The sequence below is a fragment of the Pelodiscus sinensis genome, unplaced genomic scaffold, assembly GCF_049634645.1.
Source record: "Pelodiscus sinensis isolate JC-2024 unplaced genomic scaffold, ASM4963464v1 ctg84, whole genome shotgun sequence".
Classification (NCBI taxonomy): domain Eukaryota; kingdom Metazoa; phylum Chordata; order Testudines; family Trionychidae; genus Pelodiscus; species Pelodiscus sinensis.
Window position 1 is genome coordinate 380,569 of NW_027465889.1, and position 21,627 is coordinate 402,195.

The 21,627-nt window shown below is 64.0% G+C and overlaps 1 protein-coding gene across 1 annotated transcript in view; it reads left to right on the forward strand.

Annotated features, from left to right (window-relative positions):
- The window catches only part of LOXL3 (lysyl oxidase like 3), a 56,414-nt gene that overhangs the window by 21,854 nt on the left and 12,933 nt on the right, over positions 1 to 21,627 (forward strand). The window contains 8 exon segments of the mRNA XM_075916053.1: positions 140 to 351; positions 882 to 935; positions 14,246 to 14,305; positions 14,547 to 14,766; positions 14,852 to 15,032; positions 15,373 to 15,527; positions 20,879 to 21,052; positions 21,458 to 21,620. Of these exon segments, the coding sequence (XP_075772168.1) occupies positions 140 to 351; positions 882 to 935; positions 14,246 to 14,305; positions 14,547 to 14,766; positions 14,852 to 15,032; positions 15,373 to 15,527; positions 20,879 to 21,052; positions 21,458 to 21,620 (1,219 nt within the window).

A 21,627-nucleotide genomic window follows, 5' to 3' on the forward strand; every position in this document is an offset into this window, starting at 1 on the left:
GGGGAGTCTGGGCCGGACAGGCTGGCATAGGTGGTCTGGGCCGGCTGGCAGGGGGGCTGCCGGGCAGGCTGGCGCTGGGGGGGTGTAGGGACGTGTCCAGGGTTGCGGAGCAGGCCTGACCAGACTCTCCCTGTGGCAGGCTGAGCAGAACCAGGTGGAGGAGCTGAGGCTCCGTCCCGTGGTGGCGGGCGCGAGGAAGCGGCTGCCGGTGGCGGAGGGCGTGGTGGAGGTGCGCTACAAGGAGGGCTGGGCGCAGATCTGTGACCAGGGCTGGAGCCAGAAGAACAGCCGCGTGGTCTGCGGGATGATGGGTTTCCCGGCGGAGAAGAAAGTCAACAGGAACTTCTACAAGTGAGCAGAGCCCAGCAGTGGAGCAGGCCGGGCATGGGCCACGGGGTCAAGGGTGGGAGTCCTAAGGGCTGGGAAGGGTGTGGGGCAGTTCTGGGGGTGGGGGTCCCATGCAGGGGCAGGGAGGGGGTGGTTGGGTGCGCGCCGCCTTTTCTTGGGACTCTCGCGTCGTTTGGTCTTTTCCCCAACTCCTCACCTGCTGGGTCGGGTGACCGGGGGCGGCGTTTCCCTTGAGACCCGGCTGGGCGGGACGTGGAGATGGAACCAGGCGGCTCAGACTCAGGGCGAAGGCACGGACCTTGTCCCAGATTCCCTGGCTCCGTGCCCCGTGGCTCTCCCATCCCCCCAGCCACACCCAGAGTGGCCCTGCTGCATGGGGACCCTGGGGGGCACCAGCCCTGCCAGGCCCCACGGTGCCCGATGGCCACGGTCCCCAGGGAGCTGCACCACTCTGGACTTGTGGGCTGTAGCCCTGGGCGTCTTCCTGCGCCTCAGGATCCCCTGACTGGCAGGTCACCATTTCCTTTCCACAGGCGCCTCAAGCGAGCAGCCAAGACAAAGGGCCAGAGCCCAGAGTTGGGCGCGAGGTAACAGGCTGGGGCTAAGGCCGCAGCCTGGGGCTGAGCCTTCCCGGCCGGTTTGGGGATGCCAAGTCCCTCCGGATGAGAGAAACGGCCCCTGCCCGGGCCAGTCTCTTCTGCCATCAGGCTGAGATTCTCGGCTGGGCTGGGAATCCGGCTGGAGCCCTGAACTTCCCCTGGGACCAAAGGCTGCCCTGGGCGGGTGTGCTGGGCCCCCCGCTGCATGGCTCCCATGGGGCCTTTGAGTTTCAGTGGTGAGGTTCAGCTGGCGATGGACGGGGGGCGAGGCTCTTGGGGTCTGGCCCGTCCCTGCTTGGAGCTGGGGCTTCTGCTTGTGCTCTGTGTTCTCCAGGGGAAATGGCTCCTTCTCCCGGGCCCAGCATTGCACAGGGTCCCCAGCCAGCCCTTCCTAGGGAGGGGGCTGTGCCCCACCCCACGGGGGGTCTGATCCTGGCCTGGCCTGGGAGCCGGGAGTGCCATGCCCATCACCAGCTGGCAGGAGCACCTTTCTTGGGGGACATGCTGGGGGCCATTGCCAGAGAGATGGGACTGTTGGCCGTGGGGTCGGTGGCTGTCGGGGGAGGCCCAGGGCCCTGGAGTGGAGCTTTCTTTCCTGGAAAGAGAGGAAGGGCTGGCGGACATGGGCCACTTTCTGGAGAAAATGGCAGTGGGGCCGCTGGCTTGGCTGTGAAGCTCCCCATTCCCCACCCGCCTGTGCCTGCCCCGAGCCCTGTGCTGGCAGACCCATGTATGTTGGGGGGCCTGGAGGCTGGGAAAGGGGAACTATATTAAAGTGAGGAAGTTGGTTAAGCAGAAATTAGAAAGTACAGGGCCAAAAGCAAAATCCCTGCAAGCCGCATGGACGTTTTGTAAAGAGGCTCAAGTTAAATGTATATCCCAGATTCAAAATGCATCAGAGCTACCTAGCAAAAACTCATAAAATAACAAAAAACTGTTCAGTCCCTCAGAAGCAGGAAGCTGCTAAACAACCAGTGGGACCACTGGACGACTGAGAGGCTAAAGGAGCCCTCAAGGCTGATAAGGTCATTGCAGAGAAACTAACAGAGGGTATGTCTACACTACCCTCCTAGTTCGAACTAGCGGGGTAATGTATGCATACCGCACTTGCTAATGAAGCCCGGGATTTGAATTTCCCGGGCTTCATTAGCATAAGCGGGGAGCCGCCATTTTTAAATCCCCGCTGCTTCGAACCCCGTGCAGCGCGGCTACACGTGGCTCGAACTAGGTAGTTCGGACTAGGGTCCTATTCCGAACTACCGTTACTCCTCGTGAAATGAGGGTATGTCTACACTACAAAGTTAGTTCGAACTAACGGACGTTAGTTCGAACTAACTTTCCTAGGCGCTACACTAGCGCTCCGCTAGTTCGAATTTGAATCGAACTAGCGGAGCGCTTAGTTCGAACTAGGTAAACCTCATTTTACGAGGACTAACGCCTAGTTCGAACTAGCTAGTTCAAACTAAGGGCTGTGTAGCCCTTTAGTTCGAACTAGTGGGAGGCTAGCCCTCCCCAGGTTTCCCTGGTGGCCACTCTGGCCAACACCAGGGAAACTCTATGCTCCCCTCCCGGCCCCGGACCCCTTAAAGGGGCACGGGCTGGCTACGGTGCCCGTGCCAGGTGCAAGCCTGCCAGCACCCAGCCAGCAGACCCTGCACCTGGCACGGCACAGAGCCACCCACCCGATGCCCCCCAGCCCACGCCCTCTTGCCGGGACCAGGCTGGCGGCTCCCGGGAGCTTGCCCTGGACCGCAAGAGGCGGGCACCTTCCTGGGATAGTGCGGACATCGTGGACCTCGTCCACGATCTCCGCACTAGGCACAGGAAAGTGGCCGGCTAGGGCAGGAGAGCTGCCAGCCTGGCCACCCAGGAGCAGGTGTGCATGAAAATCAAGGGGGTCCACCGACACCCCCGACCCTGAGCCCTGAGCTTACAATGGCCGTCCTAGGTCAGACCAAAGGTCCATCTAGCCCAGTAGCCTGTCTGCTGACAGCGGCCAACCCTAGGGACCCTGGAGGGGATGGACCGAAGACAGTGACCAAGCCATTTGTCTCGTGCCATCCCTCTCCAGCCTTCCACAAACTTTGGGCAGGGACACCACTCCTACCCCCTGGCTAAGACTACTCCATGGACCCAACCTCCATGACTTGATCTCACTTCCCTTTCAACTCTGTTCTAGTTGTAGCCTTCACAGCCTCCTGCAGCAAGGAGTTCCGCAGGTTAACTATTTGCTTTGTGAACAACAATTTTCTCTTCCTAGTTTGAAGCCTGCTACCCATTCCTTTCCTTTGGTGTCCTCTAGTCCTTCTTTATGGGAACTCAGGAAGAACTTTTCTGTATGCACCCTCTCCACCCAACCCCTGATTTTAGAGACCTCTATCCTGTCCCCCCTCCGTCTCCTCTTTTCTAAGCTGAACAGTCCCAGTCTCTGTAGCCTTTCTTCATCTGGGACCTGTTCCCAACCCCTGATCATGTTCGTTGTCCTCCCTTCTCCCAGCCTTTCTCTTCCCCTCTCCCACCTCCTTTTCCCAGTCTCCCCCAGTTTTGTTCAATAAAGACAGAGTCAATGTTGGAAGAAACGTTATCTTTATTTTGTACATCAATAAGAAGGGGGGCTAGGGAAGGGTAAGTGGAAGGAGGTGAGGGAGGAATGGGGTACGAGCCCCCGATGGGGACGACTGGGCTGGCTCTGCGGGCTTCTGGGGGTGGAAGCTCTCCTGCAGCCCCCCGATTGCCCCCTCTCCCTAGATGGCAGCCTGTGGCAAGTGCAGCCGGGCTGATGGCCGAGTGGTGTGATGTGCCCAGTGTGGGTACTCCGGGCACTCCAAGCCAGAACTTCTTTGCAAGCGGGGCACCCCTTAGAACTGTGTGTCCGGGGTGGGGGTCGGGACCCTTTAAGCGCAGCCCTCGGCTAGCCTGAGACAGCAGCTCCATGCTCTAAGTCCTCCTCTGATGCCCTGCCGGCACTGCTTCCGGCCATCCTTAAGCCCTGTTCAGAGTCCACTCAATGTGGACTTGCTAGTTCGAATTAGCAAAACGCTAATTCAAACTAGTTTTTAGTTCTAGACACGTTAGTTCGAATTAGCTTAGTTCGAATTAACTAATTCGAACTAAGTTAGTTCGAACTAGCGCTGTAGTGTAGACGTACCCTGAATTCTTTGCATCCATCTTCACGGATGAGGACGTGAGGAAGATTCCCAAACCTGAGCCATTCTTTTTGGTGATAAATCTGGGGAACTGTCCCAGACTGAGGTGTCAGTAGAGGAGGTTTTGGAACAAATTGAAGAACTGAACCCTAACAAGTCCCTGGGACCAGATGGCATTCACCCAAGAGTTCTGAAAGAACTCAGATGGGAAATTGCAGGACTATTATCTGTGGTTTGTAACCTATCCTTTAAATCAGCTTTTGTACCCAATGACTGGAAGATAGCTAACGTGATGCCAATATTTAAACAGGGCTCTCGAGGTGATCCTGGCAATTACAGACCAGTAAGTCTAACGTCAGTACTGGCCATATTAAAGTACAGAATTATCAGACACAGAGAAGAACATAAAGGCTGTGTCTAGACTGGCCAGTTTTTCCGGAACATCAGTCTCTTTTCCGGAAAAACTTGCCAGCTGTCTACTCTGGCCGCTTGAATTTCTGCAAAAGCACTGACTTCCTACTGTAAGAAATCAGTGCTTCTTGCGGAAATACTATTTTACTCCCATTCGGGCAAAAGTCCCTTTTGCGCAAAACTTTTGTGCAAAAGGGCCAGTGTAGACAGCTCAGATTTCTTTTCCGCAAAAAAGCCCCGATCGTGAAAATGGCGATTGGGGCTTTTTTGCGCAAAAGCGCATCTAGATTGGCACGGACGCTTTTCCGCAAAAAGTGCTTTTGAGGAAAAGCGTCCTGCCAATCTAGACGCTCTTTTCCAAAAATGTTTTTAATGGAAAACTTTTCCGTTAAAAGCATTTCCGGAAAATCATGCCAGTCTAGACGTAGCCAAATTGTAGGGAAGAGTCAGCAGAGTTTCTATAAAGGGAAATCGTGCCTCCTCAATCTACTAGAATTACAGTATTTGAGGGGGCCAACAAGCATGAGGGATCCAGTGGATCCAATGTACTAGATTTCCAGAAAGTCTTTGACAGGATCCCCCAGCAAAATGCTTGTGAGGTGTTGAATCACAGAAGTCCCTTGGGAGTTGTCCCCTGCTGTGCTGATCATGCCACTGACACCCACCTTCCTGCCCTCTGGGTGCCCTGTGCCTGGGCCAGATCCTCTGGTCTTCTCTAGGCAAGACAGAGTTGGGGTTACCACCCCCCTGCAGAGCAGCACAGACACTGAGCCACTGCAGCTTGAGAACGGCACAACTACAAGGGCTCTGTACCCAGGAATCCAACCCCCCAGAAGGGACCAAATCCCTAAATAAATTCATCGTACCTTGTGTAAAAGTTTTACACAGAGAAAGCTCATAAAGTCTGCCCACTTTATCAGTGAAAGAGAGAGACGCCCAGTGGTTGCTCCTCTTGCCAGATAACAATTATATACCCTGGGCTTGTGTGACGCGGGGGGGCAAGGGTGATGTCTACTTTGTAACCTTGTGGTTTTGCCTGTCTGTATTGTGTTATGTGGGATTCCTCATGGCTCCCTCCAAGTGGCTGTGTCTAGACTGCACCCCTTTTCTGTAAAAGGGATGCAGATTAGAAACAGCACAATTGCAAATGAAGCGGGGATTTAAATCTCCCCCGCTTCATTTGCATAAACATGGCTGCCGCTTTTTTCCGGTTCGGGGCTTTGCCGGTAAAAAGCGCCAGTCTGGACGAGGATCTTTCGGAAAATAAAGCCTTTTCCGAAAGATCCCTTATTCCTGATTTTAAGAGGAATAAGGGACCTTTTGGAAAAGGCTTTATTTTCCGAAAGATCCCCGTCTAGACTGGCGCTTTTTGCTGGCAAAGCCCCGAGCAGTAAAAAAGCGGCAGCCATGTTTATGCAAATGAAGGGTGGAAGAGTGAAATCCCCGCTTCATTTGCAATTGCTCTGTCTAATCTGCATCCCTTTTCCGCAAAAGGGGTGCAGTCTAGACACAGCCAGTGTGTATTGGCCGTAGACACCTCAGGGCCAGCCTGAGAAGATAACTCTGTTCCCAGAGGGAGAGACAAGGGGATATAGGCGAGGACTGTGACCAGGCTGGGGGTAGGGCCTAGGAGTGGGGTTAATCTCTGCTGGTAGGATGAGGAGAGGAGACTGAGAGCAGGAAAGGGGGATTCAGGGCCCAGGAGCCCTTTCCCCCAAGAGGAAGAAGGCGTCTGCTCTCGGTGCCTGCGCTAACATTGCTTCTGTGCTGCGCTGTGTCCCTGAGACCCAACAAAACATTCTACTCGACTGGCCGGCCGAGAGTCACGTCTGGCTGCGGATGGGGGTGCAGGGCCGGGTTATCTGACGCGCCGTCACAGCTTCCTATAACAAAAGTGTTTTTATTAAGAACAGAAAGTAGGATTTAAATGGTTGCAGGAGAAAACAGACAGATCAAAGTAAGTTATTAAATTAAAATGAACAGAAAATGCTTAGTAAGTTCTAATCCACTAAGAAACTTGTTACCTTCAAATTCTTACCCTAAACAGCTATTCGAGTCTCAGGGAAAAGCGTCAAGTTGGAGTTGATCTTTACTCTGGCCTGGATCACAGCTTTTCAGAGTTCTTCAAGTATCCTCTTAGAGTGGGCCAGGCAGTTCCATAGGCCCGCTGAAGATCACATCCCATTGCAGGGCCCCTTTGCTTGGTATCCCCCTTCCCATGCAGTAATAAAAGGGTTCAAGATGAATTCCAGAGCCAGGTGGCCTGGTCACATGTCTTTGTGGGGCCAACCACCGTTTGGGCTTATATGACAAACATGGCCACCTACTACAGTAAAACGCCAATAGTCCGGCATCCAATAGTCCGGCACTCCTGGTAGTCCGGCATCAAAATGGTAAGAGCCTAGTGAGTGAGCTTTGGCAAAAAATGAGTCACAAGGTAACAGCTGCAGCAGCTGAACTGGGCAAAAAGGGTAAAAAAGGCTTAAAAAAACTAAAACATTACAGTATACTGTATACAGTATGTACAATAAAAAGGGTTAAGAGCACTTTATATACAGTACAGGCAGTCCCCGGGTTACGTACAAGATAGGGGGTATGTCTACACTACCCCGCTAGTTCGAACTAGCGGGGTAATGTATGCATACCGCACTTGCTAATGAAGCCCGGGATTTGAATTTCCCGGGCTTCATTAGCATAAGCGGGGAGCCGCCATTTTTAAATCCCCGCTGCTTCGAACCCCGTGTAGCGCGGCTACACGGGGCTCGAACTAGGTAGTTCGGACTAGGGTCCTATTCCGAACTACCGTTACTCCTCGTGAAACGAGGTGTACCGGTAGTTCGGAATAGGCACCCTAGTCCGAACTACCTAGTTCGAGCCCCGTGTAGCCGCGCTACACGGGGTTCGAAGCAGCGGGGATTTAAAAATGGCGGCTCCCCGCTTATGCTAATGAAGCCCGGGAAATTCAAATCCCGGGCTTCATTAGCAAGTGCGGTATGCATACATTACCCTCCTAGTTCGAACTAGGAGGGTAGTGTAGACATACCCAGGGACTGTAGGTCAGTTCTTAAGTTGAATCTGTATGTAAGTCGGAACTGGCATCCAGATTCAGCCGCTGCTGAAACTGACCACCAGTTCCGACTTACATACAGAATCAACTTAAGAACCCCAAGCGTCCCCAAGTCAGCTGCTGCTGAAACTGATCAGCAGCTGATTCCAGGAAGCCCGGGGCAGAGCAACTCTGCCTCGGGCTTCCTGTAGTCAGCGCTGGTCAGTTTCAGCAGCAGCTGACTTGGGGACGCCTGGGGCAGAGCAGCTGGGGTGCTGCTGGGTTGCTCCAGTAGCGCCGCTCCTCGGCGGTACTGGACCAACCCAGCAGCACCCCACCTGCTCTGTCCCAGGCGTCCTGATTCAGCCGCTGCTGAAATTGACCAGCAGCGGCTGAATCAGGACGCCTGGGGCAGAGCAGCTGGGGTGCTGCCGGGTTGGTCCAGTAGTGCCCAGAGCGGCGCTGCGGGACCAACCGTCAGCGCCCCAGCTGCTCTGCCACAGGCGTCCGGAGAAAAGCCTAGTCTGCTGGGGGGGGCGTGCTAGCTGCGCCCCCCCCCCCCACCCCAGCAGACCAGGAAGACGCGGGCGGCGGACCGAGACACACCGCGGTCCCGCCGCCTGGGTCCTCCGTGGCTTTGCTCCCAGTCTCCCTGGTCTGCTGGAGACCAGCAGACCAGGGAGAGGGGGAGCAAAGCCTCTGAGGACGCCAGCAGCGAGGGGGGGGGGGGGCTCGGGCAGCGGGGCGCGCTCCGCTGCCGGCTTCCCCGAGGCTTTGCAAAGTCGTGGGGGGGGCTCGGGCAGCGGGGCAGCCCAGGTGCGCCTGGGCTGCCCCGCTGCCCGAGCCCCTTCGCAGCTTTGCTCCACGTCTTCCTGGTCTGCAGACCAGGGAGACGCGGAGAAAGCCCCGGAGTACACAGGCGGCAGGACCGCGAGGTCCCGCAGTCCGTGTCCTCCGGGGCGAGCCCCGTTCGTAACTGCGGATCCGACATAAATCGGATCCACGTAAGTCGGGGACTGCCTGTATATAATGTATACAATATATATATAACCAGTTTATAGTACCTCCTGATAGTCCGGCATATCTGATAATCCGGCACCACATAGGTCCCATAGGTTCCAGATTATCGGAAGTCCACTGTAAATCTTTTTGTTTCTAGAGCACTGATCATGGCCCGCCCATTTAGACGGGGAATTCGGGTGCAAGAGGGCTGTCAAGGGCGGGGAATTCGGGTGCAGGAGGGCTGTTGAGGGCGGGGCAGGAGGGCTGTCAAGGGCGGGGAATTCGGGTGCAGGAGGGCTGTTGAGGGCGGGGCAGGAGGGCGGTCGAGGGCGGGGAATTCAGGTGCAGGAGGGCGAGGCAGGAGCGCGGTCGAGGGCAGGGAATTCGGGTGCAGGAGAGCGGTTGAGGGCGGGGAATTCGGGTGCAGGAGGGCGGTTGAGGGCGGGGCAGGAGGGCCGTCGAGGGCAGGGAATTCGGATGTAGGAGGGCGGGGCAGGAGCACCGTCGAGGGCGGGGAATTCGGGTGCAGCAGGGCGGTTGAGGGCGGGGCAGGAGGGCCGTCGAGGGCAGGGAATTCGGGTGCAGCAGGGCGGTTGAGGGCGGGCCAGGAGGACCGTCGAGGGCGGGGAATTTGGGTGCAGGAGGGCGGTTGAGGGCAGGGCAGGAGGGCCGTCGAGGGCAGGGAATTTGGGTGCAGGAGGGCGGTTGAGGGCGGGGCAGGAGGGCCGTCGAGGGCAGGGAATTCGGGTGCAGCAGGGCGGTTGAGGGCGGGCCAGGAGGACCGTCGAGGGCGGGGAATTCGGGTGCAGGAGGGCGGTTGAGGGCAGGGCAGGAGGGCCGTCGAGGGCAGGGAATTCGGGTGCAGGAGGGCAGTTGAGGGCGGGGCAGGAGGGCCGTCGAGGGCAGGGAATTCGGGTGCAGGAGGGCAGTTGAGGGCGGGGCAGGAGGGCCGTCGAGGGCGGGGAATTCGGGTGCAGGAGGGCAGTTGAGGGCGGGGCAGGAGGACCGTCGAGGGCGGGGAATTCGGGTGCAGGAGGGCAGTTGAGGGCAGGGCAGGAGGGCCGTCGAGGGCGGGGAATTCGGGTGCAGGAGGGCGGTTGAGGGCGGGGCAGGAGGGCCGTCGAGGGCGGGGAATTCGGGTGCAGCAGGGCGGTTGAGGGCAGGGCAGGAGGGCCGTCGAGGGCGGGGAATTCGGGTGTAGGAGGGCAGTTGAGGGCGGGGCAGGAGGGCCGTCGAGGGCGGGGAATTCGGGTGCAGGAGGGCGGTTGAGGGCGGGGCAGGAGGGCCGTCGAGGGCAGGGAATTCGGGTGTAGGAGGGCGGTTGAGGGCAGGGCAGGAGGGCCGTCGAGGGCGGGGAATTCGGGTGCAGGAGGGCAGTTGAGGGCGGGGCAGGAGGGCCGTCGAGGGCGGGGAATTCGGGTGCAGGAGGGCGGTTTAGGGCGGGGCAGGAGGGCCGTCGAGGGCGGGGAATTCGGGTGCAGGAGGGCGGTTGAGGGTGGGGCAGGAGGGCCGTCGAGGGCAGGGAATTCGGGTGTAGGAGGGCTGTTGAGGGTGGGGCAGGAGGGCCGTCGAGGGCGGGGAATTCGGGTGCAGGAGGGCGGTTGAGGGCGGGGCAGGAGGGCCGTCGAGGGCGGGGAATTCGGGTGCAGGAGGGCAGTTGAGGGCGGGGCAGGAGGGCCGTTGAGGGCGGGGAATTCGGGTGCAGGAGGGCAGTTGAGGGCGGGGCAGGAGGGCCGTCGAGGGCGGGGAATTCGGGTGCAGGAGGGCAGTTGAGGGCGGGGCAGGAGGGCCGTCGAGGGCGGGGAATTCGGGTGCAGGAGGGCAGTTGAGGGCAGGGCAGGAGGGCCGTCGAGGGCGGGGAATTCGGGTGCAGGAGGGCGGTTGAGGGCGGGGCAGGAGGGCCGTCGAGGGCGGGGAATTCGGGTGCAGGAGGGCGGTTTAGGGCGGGGCAGGAGGGCCGTCGAGGGCGGGGAATTCGGGTGTAGGAGGGCTGTTGAGGGCAGGGCAGGAGGGCCGTCGAGGGCGGGGAATTCGGGTGCAGGAGGGCGGTTGAGGGCAGAGCAGGAGGGCCGTCGAGGGCAGGGAATTCGGGTGCAGGAGGGCGGTTGAGGGCAGGGCAGGAGGGCAGTCGAGGGCGGGGAATTCGGGTGCAGGAGGGCAGTTGAGGGTGGGGCAGGAGGGCCGTCAAGGGCAGGGAATTCGGGTGTAGGAGGGCTGTTGAGGGCAGGGCAGGAGGGCCGTCGAGGGCGGGGAATTCGGGTGCAGGAGGGCTGTTGAGGGCAGGGCAGGAGGGCCGTCGAGGGCAGGGAATTCGGGTGCAGGAGGGCGGTTGAGGGCGGGGCAGGAGGGCCGTCGAGGGCGGGGAATTCGGGTGCAGGAGGGCAGTTGAGGGCGGGGCAGGAGGGCCGTCGAGGGCGGGGAATTCGGGTGCAGGAGGGCGGTTGAGGGCAGAGCAGGAGGGCAGTCGAGGGCGGGGAATTCGGGTGTAGGAGGGCGGTTGAGGGCAGGGCAGGAGGGCCGTCGAGGGCGGGGAATTCGGGTGTAGGAGGGCGGTTGAGGGCAGGGCAGGAGGGCCGTCGAGGGCGGGGAATTCGGGTGTAGGAGGGCAGTTGAGGGCGGGGCAGGAGGGCCGTCGAGGGCAGGGAATTCGGGTGTAGGAGGGCGGTTGAGGGCAGGGCAGGAGGGCCGTCGAGGGCGGGGAATTCGGGTGCAGGAGGGCAGTTGAGGGCGGGGCAGGAGGGCCGTCGAGGGCGGGGAATTCGGGTGCAGGAGGGCGGTTGAGGGCGGGGCAGGAGGGCCGTCGAGGGCGGGGAATTCGGGTGCAGGAGGGCGGTTGAGGGCGGGGCAGGAGGGCCGTCTATGGCGGGGAATTCGGGTGCAGGAGGGCGGTTGAGGGCGGGGCAGGAGGGCCGTCGAGGGCGGGGAATTCGGGTGCAGGAGGGCAGTTGAGGGCGGGGCAGGAGGGCCGTCGAGGGCGGGGAATTCGGGTGCAGGAGGGCGGTTGAGGGCGGGGCAGGAGCGCCGTCGAGGGCGGGGAATTCGGGTGCAGGAGGGCGGTTGAGGGCAGGGCAGGAGGGCCGTCGAGGGCGGGGAATTCGGGTGTAGGAGGGCGGTTGAGGGCGGGGCAGGAGGGCCGTCGAGGGCGGGGAATTCGGGTGCAGGAGGGCAGTTGAGGGCAGGGCAGGAGGGCCGTCGAGGGCGGGGAATTCGGGTGCAGGAGGGCAGTTGAGGGCAGGGCAGGAGGCCCGTCGAGGGCGGGGAATTCGGGTGTAGGAGGGCAGTTGAGGGCAGGGCAGGAGGGCCGTCGAGGGCGGGGAATTCGGGTGCAGGAGGGCGGTTGAGGGCGGGGCAGGAGGGCCGTCGAGGGCGGGGAATTCGGGTGCAGGAGGGCAGTTGAGGGCAGGGCAGGAGGGCCGTCGAGGGCGGGGAATTCGGGTGCAGGAGGGCAGTTGAGGGCAGGGCAGGAGGGCCGTCGAGGGCGGGGAATTCGGGTGCAGCAGGGCGGTTGAGGGCAGGGCAGGAGGGCCGTCGAGGGCGGGGAATTCGGGTGTAGGAGGGCGGTTGAGGGCGGGGCAGGAGGGCCGTCGAGGGCGGGGAATTCGGGTGGAGGAGGGCAGTTGAGGGCGGGGCAGGAGGGCCGTCGAGGGCGGGGAATTCGGGTGCAGCAGGGCGGTTGAGGGCGGGGCAGGAGGGCCGTCGAGGGCGGGGAATTCGGGTGTAGGAGGGCGGTTGAGGGCAGGGCAGGAGGGCCGTCGAGGGCGGGGAATTCGGGTGCAGGAGGGCAGTTGAGGGCGGGGCAGGAGGGCCGTCGAGGGCGGGGAATTCGGGTGTAGGAGGGCGGTTGAGGGCAGGGCAGGAGGGCTGTCGAGGGCGGGGAATTCGGGTGCAGGAGGGCAGTTGAGGGCGGGGCAGGAGGGCCGTCGAGGGCGGGGAATTCGGGTGCAGGAGGGTGGTTGAGGGCGGGGCAGGAGGGCCGTCGAGGGCGGGGAATTCGGGTGCAGGAGGGCAGTTGAGGGCGGGGCAGGAGGGCCGTCGAGGGCGCGGAATTCGGGTGTAGGAGGGCAGTTGAGGGCGGGGCAGGAGGGCCGTCGAGGGCGGGGAATTCGGGTGCAGGAGGGCGGTTGAGGGCAGGGCAGGAGGGCCGTCGAGGGCGGGGAATTCGGGTGCAGGAGGGCGGTTGAGGGCGGGGCAGGAGGGCCGTCGAGGGCGGGGAATTCGGGTGCAGGAGGGCAGTTGAGGGCGGGGCAGGAGGGCCGTCGAGGGCGGGGAATTCGGGTGTAGGAGGGCAGTTGAGGGCAGGGCAGGAGGGCCGTCGAGGGCGGGGAATTCGGGTGCAGGAGGGCAGTTGAGGGCGGGGCAGGAGGGCCGTCGAGGGTGGGGAATTCGGGTGCAGGAGGGCAGTTGAGGGCAGGGCAGGAGGGCCGTCGAGGGCGGGGAATTCGGGTGCAGCAGGGCGGTTGAGGGCGGGGCAGGAGGGCCGTCGAGGGCGGGGAATTCGGGTGCAGGAGGGCGGTTGAGGGCGGGGCAGGAGGGCCGTCGAGGGCGGGGAATTCGGGTGCAGGAGGGCGGTTGAGGGCGGGGCAGGAGGGCCGTCGAGGGCGCGGAATTCGGGTGCAGGAGGGCGGTTGAGGGCGGGGCAGGAGGGCCGTCGAGGGCGGGGAATTCGGGTGCAGGAGGGCAGTTGAGGGCGGGGCAGGAGGGCCGTCGAGGGCGGGGAATTCGGGTGCAGGAGGGCAGTTGAGGGCAGGGCAGGAGGGCCGTCGAGGGCAGGGAATTCGGGTGCAGGAGGGCAGTTGAGGGCGGGGCAGGAGGGCCGTCGAGGGCGGGGAATTCGGGTGCAGGAGGGCGGTTGAGGGCGGGGCAGGAGGGCCGTCGAGGGCGGGGAATTCGGGTGCAGGAGGGCGGTTGAGGGCGGGGCAGGAGGGCCGTCGAGGGCGCGGAATTCGGGTGCAGGAGGGCGGTTGAGGGCGGGGCAGGAGGGCCGTCGAGGGCGGGGAATTCGGGTGCAGGAGGGCAGTTGAGGGCGGGGCAGGAGGGCCGTCGAGGGCGGGGAATTCGGGTGCAGGAGGGCAGTTGAGGGCAGGGCAGGAGGGCCGTCGAGGGCAGGGAATTCGGGTGCAGGAGGGCAGTTGAGGGCAGGGCAGGAGGGCCGTCGAGGGCAGGGAATTCGGGTGCAGGAGGGCAGTTGAGGGCGGGGCAGGAGGGCCGTCGAGGGCGGGGAATTCGGGTGCAGGAGGGCGGTGCCTGGGGAGGCTGACATCGCACTGGGGGGGCACTGGGGCTTGTGGCTGTGCTGAGCGCAGGTCCCTGGGGGAGATGCCCTGTAACCTTGCCTGGTGGGTGAGGCTGTGAGTGGCACAGGGCTGCCGGAGCGGGGAGCACGTGGCTTGCCGCCAGCTGCCTTCTAGGGAGCATGTGCCTGCCTGCCTGGGTGAGTGGCGTGACACAGGACATGCCTGCGTCATGCTTGTCATGGGCCGTGAGGTGGGAAATGAAGTCCCTGCAGTGGTGACTCATTTCCGGCCGGAGGCATGAGCAGCTGCCCCGCCTGCAGCTTGTGGACTGGCCGGCCCCGGGCTGTATCCAGGTGGGTCTGGCTGGGCCCTGGAGGCTGCTGGAAACCTGGCTGGTGGTGCAGGCCCTGGGTGGGCCCCCGGGTCCCGAACCCTTGACTGTTGTTTTCTATTTTCCAGGCTGTTCTCCAAAGCTCGCCCCAAACACACGCGCAGGGAGGACTTTGGGGGTCCCAAGAGGTAAATGGGTGCCAGGCGCCGAGGGCTCTGGCGTCCAAAGGCCCGTGGCCTGCTCTGGGGCTGCCTGGTGAGGGAGCGTGGGCCTTGCTGGCTGGGGCAGGGGCTGGGCCACGGAGCGACCGTCTCTCTCTTCCCTGCTGGTCGGCGTTGGTCATGGATGGCGAGAGCCGCTGGGCGCCCGTCACCCGCTGCCTGTCCCCTGCCGGGCACTCACGCGCTCCGTGCTCTGCTGTCTGCCCAGCAGGTTGTACCTGGAGCGGCAGCCGCTCAGCTACCGGCTGCACTCCGTGGCTTGCACGGGGAGCGAGGTGCACATCTCCACGTGCCCCTTGGAATTCTACAAGGGCAACGCCACGGGGGCGTGCAAGGGCGGGATGCCTGCCGTGGTGAGCTGCGTGCCAGGGCCCCTCTTTGCCACTGGCAGTGCCCAGAAGAAGCAGCGGCGACAGCAGCAGGGCCAGGTAAGCGCTCTCTGCCTCGCCGCCTGCCGGTGGGGGCCGGGCTCTGGGCAGGGCTGTCCCGTGACGTGCTGCCATGCTCCTGCAGCCGCGCGTCCGGCTGAAGGGCGGTGCCACGGCTGGGGAAGGCCGGGTGGAGGTGCTGAAGAATGGCGAGTGGGGCACCGTCTGTGATGACCGCTGGAACCTACTGGCCGCCAGCGTGGTGTGCCGCGAGCTGGGCTTCGGCAGCGCCAAGGAGGCTCTGACGGGGGCACGCCTGGGACAAGGTGAGCTGGGACAAGGTGTGGGGCAGCCCTGGGGCCTGTTTCAGCCTGAGCCTGTTCTCTGAAGGGGGAGAACCGAGGCAGGCAGGTGGGGCCGACAAGGGGGCTCTCCCGGCATGAGGGGGGTTCAGCTCTCGGTGAGTGCTGGCCCCTGCCCCTCTGCCAGCCTCTCCAGGGACCCCAGTTTGGGGCATGCGGGGTGCTGGGCCAGAGAAGGCCCCCATGCGTGCCCAGCAGGGGAGGGCTGGGACGAGGGGAAGGGCCCCTAGGGGGAGGGGGAGGGGGAGGGGGAGGGGAGCGTGGGGATTGCCTGGGGCACTGGCTGCCGGCTCCTCGTGCGCAGGGATGGGGCCGATCCACATGAACGAGGTGCAATGCACCGGCTCCGAGACGTCGCTGTGGAGCTGCCCCTACAAGAACATCACCGAGGAGGACTGCAAGCACGCTGAGGACGCCGGGGTCCGCTGCAACACCCCCTACATGGGCTACGAGACCATGGTCAGCGGCACGTGCAGGGGTGGGCGGGGGGAGCCCAGGGTCCTCTGACACGGGCCCCTGTCCACTGACAGGCTGCTGCCCCGCAGAGCTGACTGGAACCCGCCCTAGGAATACCCGGCCCGGGGGGAGCCCCCTGCGCAGGGTGGGGGGGGCCATGCCAGCTGTGGGATTACCGTGCCCCCAGGGCTGAGCCCAGCCTCAGTGGCAGCTGGTGAGGCTGAAAGGAGAGGGTCACACCCACGCGGTTAGGTACTTGGGGGCAGCCCCCCAGAGTACATGGCCCTGCTCCGCTGTGGGTCTCTGCCCATTCCATGGGTCTCAGGAGTGTGCCTGTCCAGGTGGGGGCGTGTCCCACTAGGGTCTGTTCTGTTCACAGCCCCCCCAGGCCTGGCAGCAGGAGACCATGGCCCAGCACTGGCTGCCCCCCGCCTGGGCCCATGGGGAGGGGAGGTCCCGAGCACCCCACAGTTGGCTGTTTTGCGCTGCATGCAGGCCAACTAGGCAGGCACTTAGGGAGCCGGGCTTTAAGTCTACGTCTACACGACGCGTTTTCTTGGCAAAAAATATGCTAATGAGGGACTCATTTGCATGAGTAGCTAGCTCATTTGCATATTTTCTGTCAATCCGTTTTTGCGCGAAAACAAGCAGTGTGGAGGTTTTCTTTTTGCGCAAAACCCCCTTTTCCCGCGAGATCCTTATGCCCCCAAAAAGGAGGTGTACTGATCTTGCAGAAAAAGGGCGTTTTGTGCAAAAAGAAAACCTCCACACTGCTTGTTTTTGCGCAAAACCCCCTCGCGCAAAAACGGATTGACAGAAAATATGCAAATAAGATTGTGACTTATGCAAATGAGTCCCTCGTTATCAGGGCTCGCCGAGTGGTGATGAGCCCGCTCGCCAGCTGCGCGGTTCTGTGCTCTGCGCATGCGCAGATCGCTCCGCGCCGGCTTGTCCGGGGTGTAATCTACTCACCACGGGCAAGTAGATGACACTATTTGTCAAGCCCTGCTCATTAGCATATTTTTCGCCAAGAAAACTTGTAGGCTGTGTCTACACTGGCACCCTTTTCCGGAAAAGGGATACTAATGAGACACTTCGGAATTGCAAATGCCGCGGGGGATTTAAATATCCCCCGCGGCATTTACATAAACATGGCTGCCACTTTTTTCCGGCTTGGGGCTTTGCTGGAGAAAAGCGCCAGTCTAGACGGGATCTTTCGGAAAATAAAACCTTTTCCGGAAGATCCCTTATCTTCACAGAGCGCCGTCCACACAGAGGCCACACACAGAGCCTCCCCCTCCCCCCCCACTGCCAGGTGCAGCCGGCCACACACAGAGCCTCCCCCTCACCGCCGCCAGGTGCAGCTGGCCACACACAGAGCCTCCCCCCCACCGCCGCCAGGTGCAGCGGGCCACACACAGAGCCTCCCCCCCACCGCTGCCAGGTGCAGCCGGCCACACACAGAGCCTCCCCCCCACCGCCGCCAGGTGCAGCCGGCCACACACAGAGCCTCCCTCCCCCACCGCCAGGTGCAGCCGGCCACACACAGAGCCTCCCCCCCACCGCCGCCAGGTGCAGCCAGCAACTCACAGAGCCTCCCCCCCCCACTGCCAGGTGCAGCCGGCCACACACAGAGCCTCCCCCCCACCGCCGCCAGGTGCAGCCAGCCACACACAGAGCCTCCCCCCCCCCCGCCGCCAGGTGCAGCAGCCACACACACAGAGCCTCCCCCCACCGCCGCCAGGTGCAGCCGGCCACACACAGAGCCTCCCCCCCCACCGCCGCCAGGTGCAGCCAGCCACACACACAGCCTCCCCCCACCGCCGCCAGGTGCAGCCGGCCACACACAGAGCCTCCCCCCACCGCCGCCAGGTGCAGCCAGCCACACACAGAGCCTCCCCCACCGTCGCCAGGTGCAGCGGGCCACACACAGAGCCTCCCCCCACCGCTGCCAGGTGCAGCCGGCCACACACAGAGCCTCCCCCCACCGCCGCCAGGTGCAGCCGGCCACACACAGAGCCTCCCTCCCCACCGCCAGGTGCAGCCGGCCACACACAGAGCCTCCCCCCACCGCCGCCAGTGCAGCCAGCAACTCACAGAGCCTCCCCCCCCCACTGCCAGGTGCAGCCGGCCACACACAGAGCCTCCCCCCCACCGCCGCCAGGTGCAGCCAGCCACACACAGAGCCTCCCCCCCACCGCCGCCAGGTGCAGCCGGCCACACACAGAGCCTCCCCCCACCGCCGCCAGGTGCAGCCGGCCACACACAGAGCCTCCCCCCCCCCCGCCGCCAGGTGCAGCCAGCCACACACACAGAGCCTCCCCCCCACCGCTGCCAGGTGCAGCCGGCCACACACAGAGCCTCCCCCCCCACCGCCGCCAGGTGCAGCCAGCCACACACACAGCCTCCCCCCCACCGCCGCCAGGTGCAGCCGGCCACACACAGAGCCTCCCCCCACCGCCGCCAGGTGCAGCCAGCCACACACAGAGCCTCCCCCCACCGCCAGGTGCAGCCAGCCACACATAGAGCCCTCCCCCACCGCCACGTGCAGCCAGCCACACACAGAGCCTCCCCCCCACCGCCAGGTGCAGCCGACCACACACAGAGCCCCCCCCCGCCGCCAAGTGCAGTTGGCCACACACAGAGCCTCCCCCCCCTCCCGCCAAGTGCAGTTGGCCACACACAGAGCCCCCCCCTCGCCGCCAAGTGCAGTTGGCCACACACAGAGCCTCCCCCCCCTCCCGCCAAGTGCAGTTGGCCACACTCAGAGCCCCCCCCTCGCCGCCAAGTGCAGTTGGCCACACACAGAGCCCCCCCCTCGCCGCCAAGTGCAGTTGGCCACACACAGAGCCCCCCCCCTCGCCGCCAAGTGCAGTTGGCCACACTCAGAGCCCCCCCCTCGCCGCCAAGTGCAGTTGGCCACACACAGAGCCCCCCCCTCGCCGCCAAGTGCAGTTGGCCACACACAGCGCCCCCCCCTCGCCGCCAAGTGCAGTTGGCCACAACAGAGCCCCCCCCTCGCCGCCAAGTGCAGTTGGCCACACACAGTGCCCCCCCCTCGCCGCCAAGTGCAGTTGGCCACACACAGAGCCCCCCCCCGCCAAGTGCAGTTGGCCACACACAGAGCCCCCCCCCTCGCCGCCAAGTGCAGTTGGCCACACACAGAGCCCCCCCCCTCGCCGCCAAGTGCAGTTGGCCACACACAGAGCCCCCCCCCTCGCCGCCAAGCGCAGTTGGCCACACACAGAGCCCCCCCCCCGCCCGCCAAGTGCAGTTGGCCACACACAGAGCCCCCCCCCCGCCAAGTGCAGTTGGCCACACACAGAGCCCCCCCCCTCGCCGCCAAGTGCAGTTGGCCACACACGAGCCCCCCCCTCGCCGCCAAGTGCAGTTGGCCACACACGGAGCCCCCCCCCTCGCCGCCAAGTGCAGTTGGCCACACACAGAGCCCCCCCCCCGCCAAGTGCAGTTGGCCACACACAGAGCCCCCCCCCCCGCCAAGTGCAGTTGGCCACACACAGAGCCCCCCCCCCTCGCCGCCAAGCGCAGTTGGCCACACACAGAGCCCCCCCCCCTCGCCGCCAAGCGCAGTTGGCCACACACAGAGCCCCCCCCCCGCCAAGTGCAGTTGGCCACACACAGAGCCCCCCCCCCGCCAAGTGCAGTTGGCCACACACAGAGCCCCCCCCCCCGCCAAGTGCAGTTGGCCACACACAGAGCCCCCCCCCCCGCCAAGTGCAGTTGGCCACACACAGAGCCCCCCCCCCCCCGCCAAGTGCAGTTGGCCACACACAGAGCCCCCCCCCCGCCAAGGGCAGTTGGCCACACACAGAGCCCCCCCCCCGCCAAGCGCAGTTGGCCACACACAGAGCCCCCCCCCCCGCCAAGTGCAGTTGGCCACACACAGAGCCCCCCCCTCGCCGCCAAGCGCAGTTTGCCACACACAGAGCCCCCCCCCCCCGCCAAGTGCAGTTGGCCACACACAGAGCCCCCCCCTCGCCGCCAAGCGCAGTTGGCCACACACAGAGCCCCCCCCCTCGCCGCCAAGTGCAGTTGGCCACACACAGAGCCTCCCCCCCCGCCAAGTGCAGTTGGCCACACACAGAGCCCCCCCCTCGCCGCCAAGCGCAGTTGGCCACACACAGAGCCCCCCCCTCGCCGCCAAGCGCAGTTGGCCACACACAGAGCCCCCCCCTCGCCGCCAAGTGCAGTTGGCCACACACAGAGCCCCCCCCCCCGCCAAGTGCAGTTGGCCACACACAGAGCCCCCCCCCCCGCCAAGTGCAGTTGGCCACACACAGAGCCCCCCCCCCCCGCCAAGTGCAGTTTGGCCACACACAGAGCCCCCCCCCCCGCCAAGTGCAGTTGGCCACACACAGAGCCCCCCCCCCGCCAAGCGCAGTTGGCCACACACAGAGCCCCCCCCCCGCCAAGCGCAGTTGGCCACACACAGAGCCCCCCCCCCGCCAAGCGCAGTTGGCCACACACAGAGCCCCCCCCCGCCAAGCGCAGTTGGCCACACACAGAGCCCCCCCCCGCCAAGTGCAGTTGGCCACACATAGAGCCCCCCCCGCCAAGGGCAGTTGGCCACACACAGAGCCCCCCCCGCCAAGCGCAGTTGGCCACACACAGAGCCCCCCCCCCGCCAAGGGCAGTTGGCCCAGCAGGCCACATAGAGCCCCCCCCCGCCAAGCGCAGTTGGCCACACACAGAGCCCCCCCCCGCCAAGCGCAGTTGGCCACACACAGAGCCCCCCCCGCCAAGTGCAGTTGGCCACACATAGAGCCTCCGCCCCCCCCCCCACACCCCACCGCCAGGCGGTGCCGGCCATGCAGGGGTTTTAGGGCTGGCTCCCCTGCTGCGTCCCCCAAAGTACTGACCAGCGGAGGTGCCAAAGTCACATTTGCCGAAGGCACCAATAACCCTTGGGCCAGCCCGGGCTGCATGCTCCCTGCATGCCCGTGGGGGGTGGGCAGCAAGCAAGCTGGGCGCATGCAGCCCCCTCCCCTCCGGTGGGCCCTCCCTTGCTCCCTGCGAACAAGGAGTGCTGATTTGACACCCGCCTCCGTGGCCCCATCGCCAGCCTACATCAGGGTGTTGGCAGCTGGCTGGGGCTGGAGCCACGTGGCACAGGCTCCCTCGTGGTCCTGCCACGCCGGGCTGTGGTGGGCTGTGCTGGGAGGGGCTGGCCCTGCACCTGACGCACCTGCAGCAGGAGAGGGCAGAGAGCGCTGGGCACTCCCTGGCAGCCTGCACAGGCTCTGAGACACCGGGCCTCGGCTGCAGGGGCTGCCCCGGGGGCCAGCCCTTCCCACTCCCCCCGCTGACCAGGCCTCGCCACTTTCTCTCCGCAGATTCGCCTGAGTGGGGGCCGGAGCCGCTTTGAGGGACGGGTCGAGGTGGCCGTGGGCACTGGGAGCAACGGGCGCCCCAGGTGGGGCCTGGTCTGTGGCGACGGCTGGGGCACCCTGGAGGCCATGGTGGCTTGTCGCCAGCTGGGCCTGGGATTCGCGAACCACGGCTTACAAGTGGGTCGTAGCGCTGGCTTGGCCAGGGCCGCTAACCAGGCACAGCGTCCGGGACCCTGGGGGCAAGGGCTGCCAGCTGGCCGGGAGCTGCATGCTCAGAGCCCTCGGCGCTGTCCCGGCTCCTCATAGTAGGAGGAAGGACCCCAACCGAGGGCCGTGGGGCAGGGTCTGCGGTGAGGGCCATGGTGGCCTGTCGCCAGCTGGGCCAGGGTGTGCGAGGGCCTGGGGCCAGTGCCCGCCCCACTGGGAGTGTGGGGGGGCAGGGCTCCCAGGGCCCAGGGAGCTGGGGGAGGGATGCTTGGTTTCTGGGAGCTGCTGGCGGGGTTAGCGGCTCAGGCGGGGCTGGGCACGGGGCGCGCCCGGGGTGGGCGTGTGGGTCTCTGACCAGCCGGACCTCTCTCCCAGGAGACGTGGTACTGGGACGCCAGCAACGTGACAGAGATGGTGCTGAGCGGCGTGCGCTGCGCTGGCCACGAGATGGCGCTGACCCACTGCCAGCACCACGGCAGCAGCTTCAACTGCAAGAAGACGGGCACCCGCTTCGCCGCCGGGGTCATCTGCTCAGAGAGGTGAGC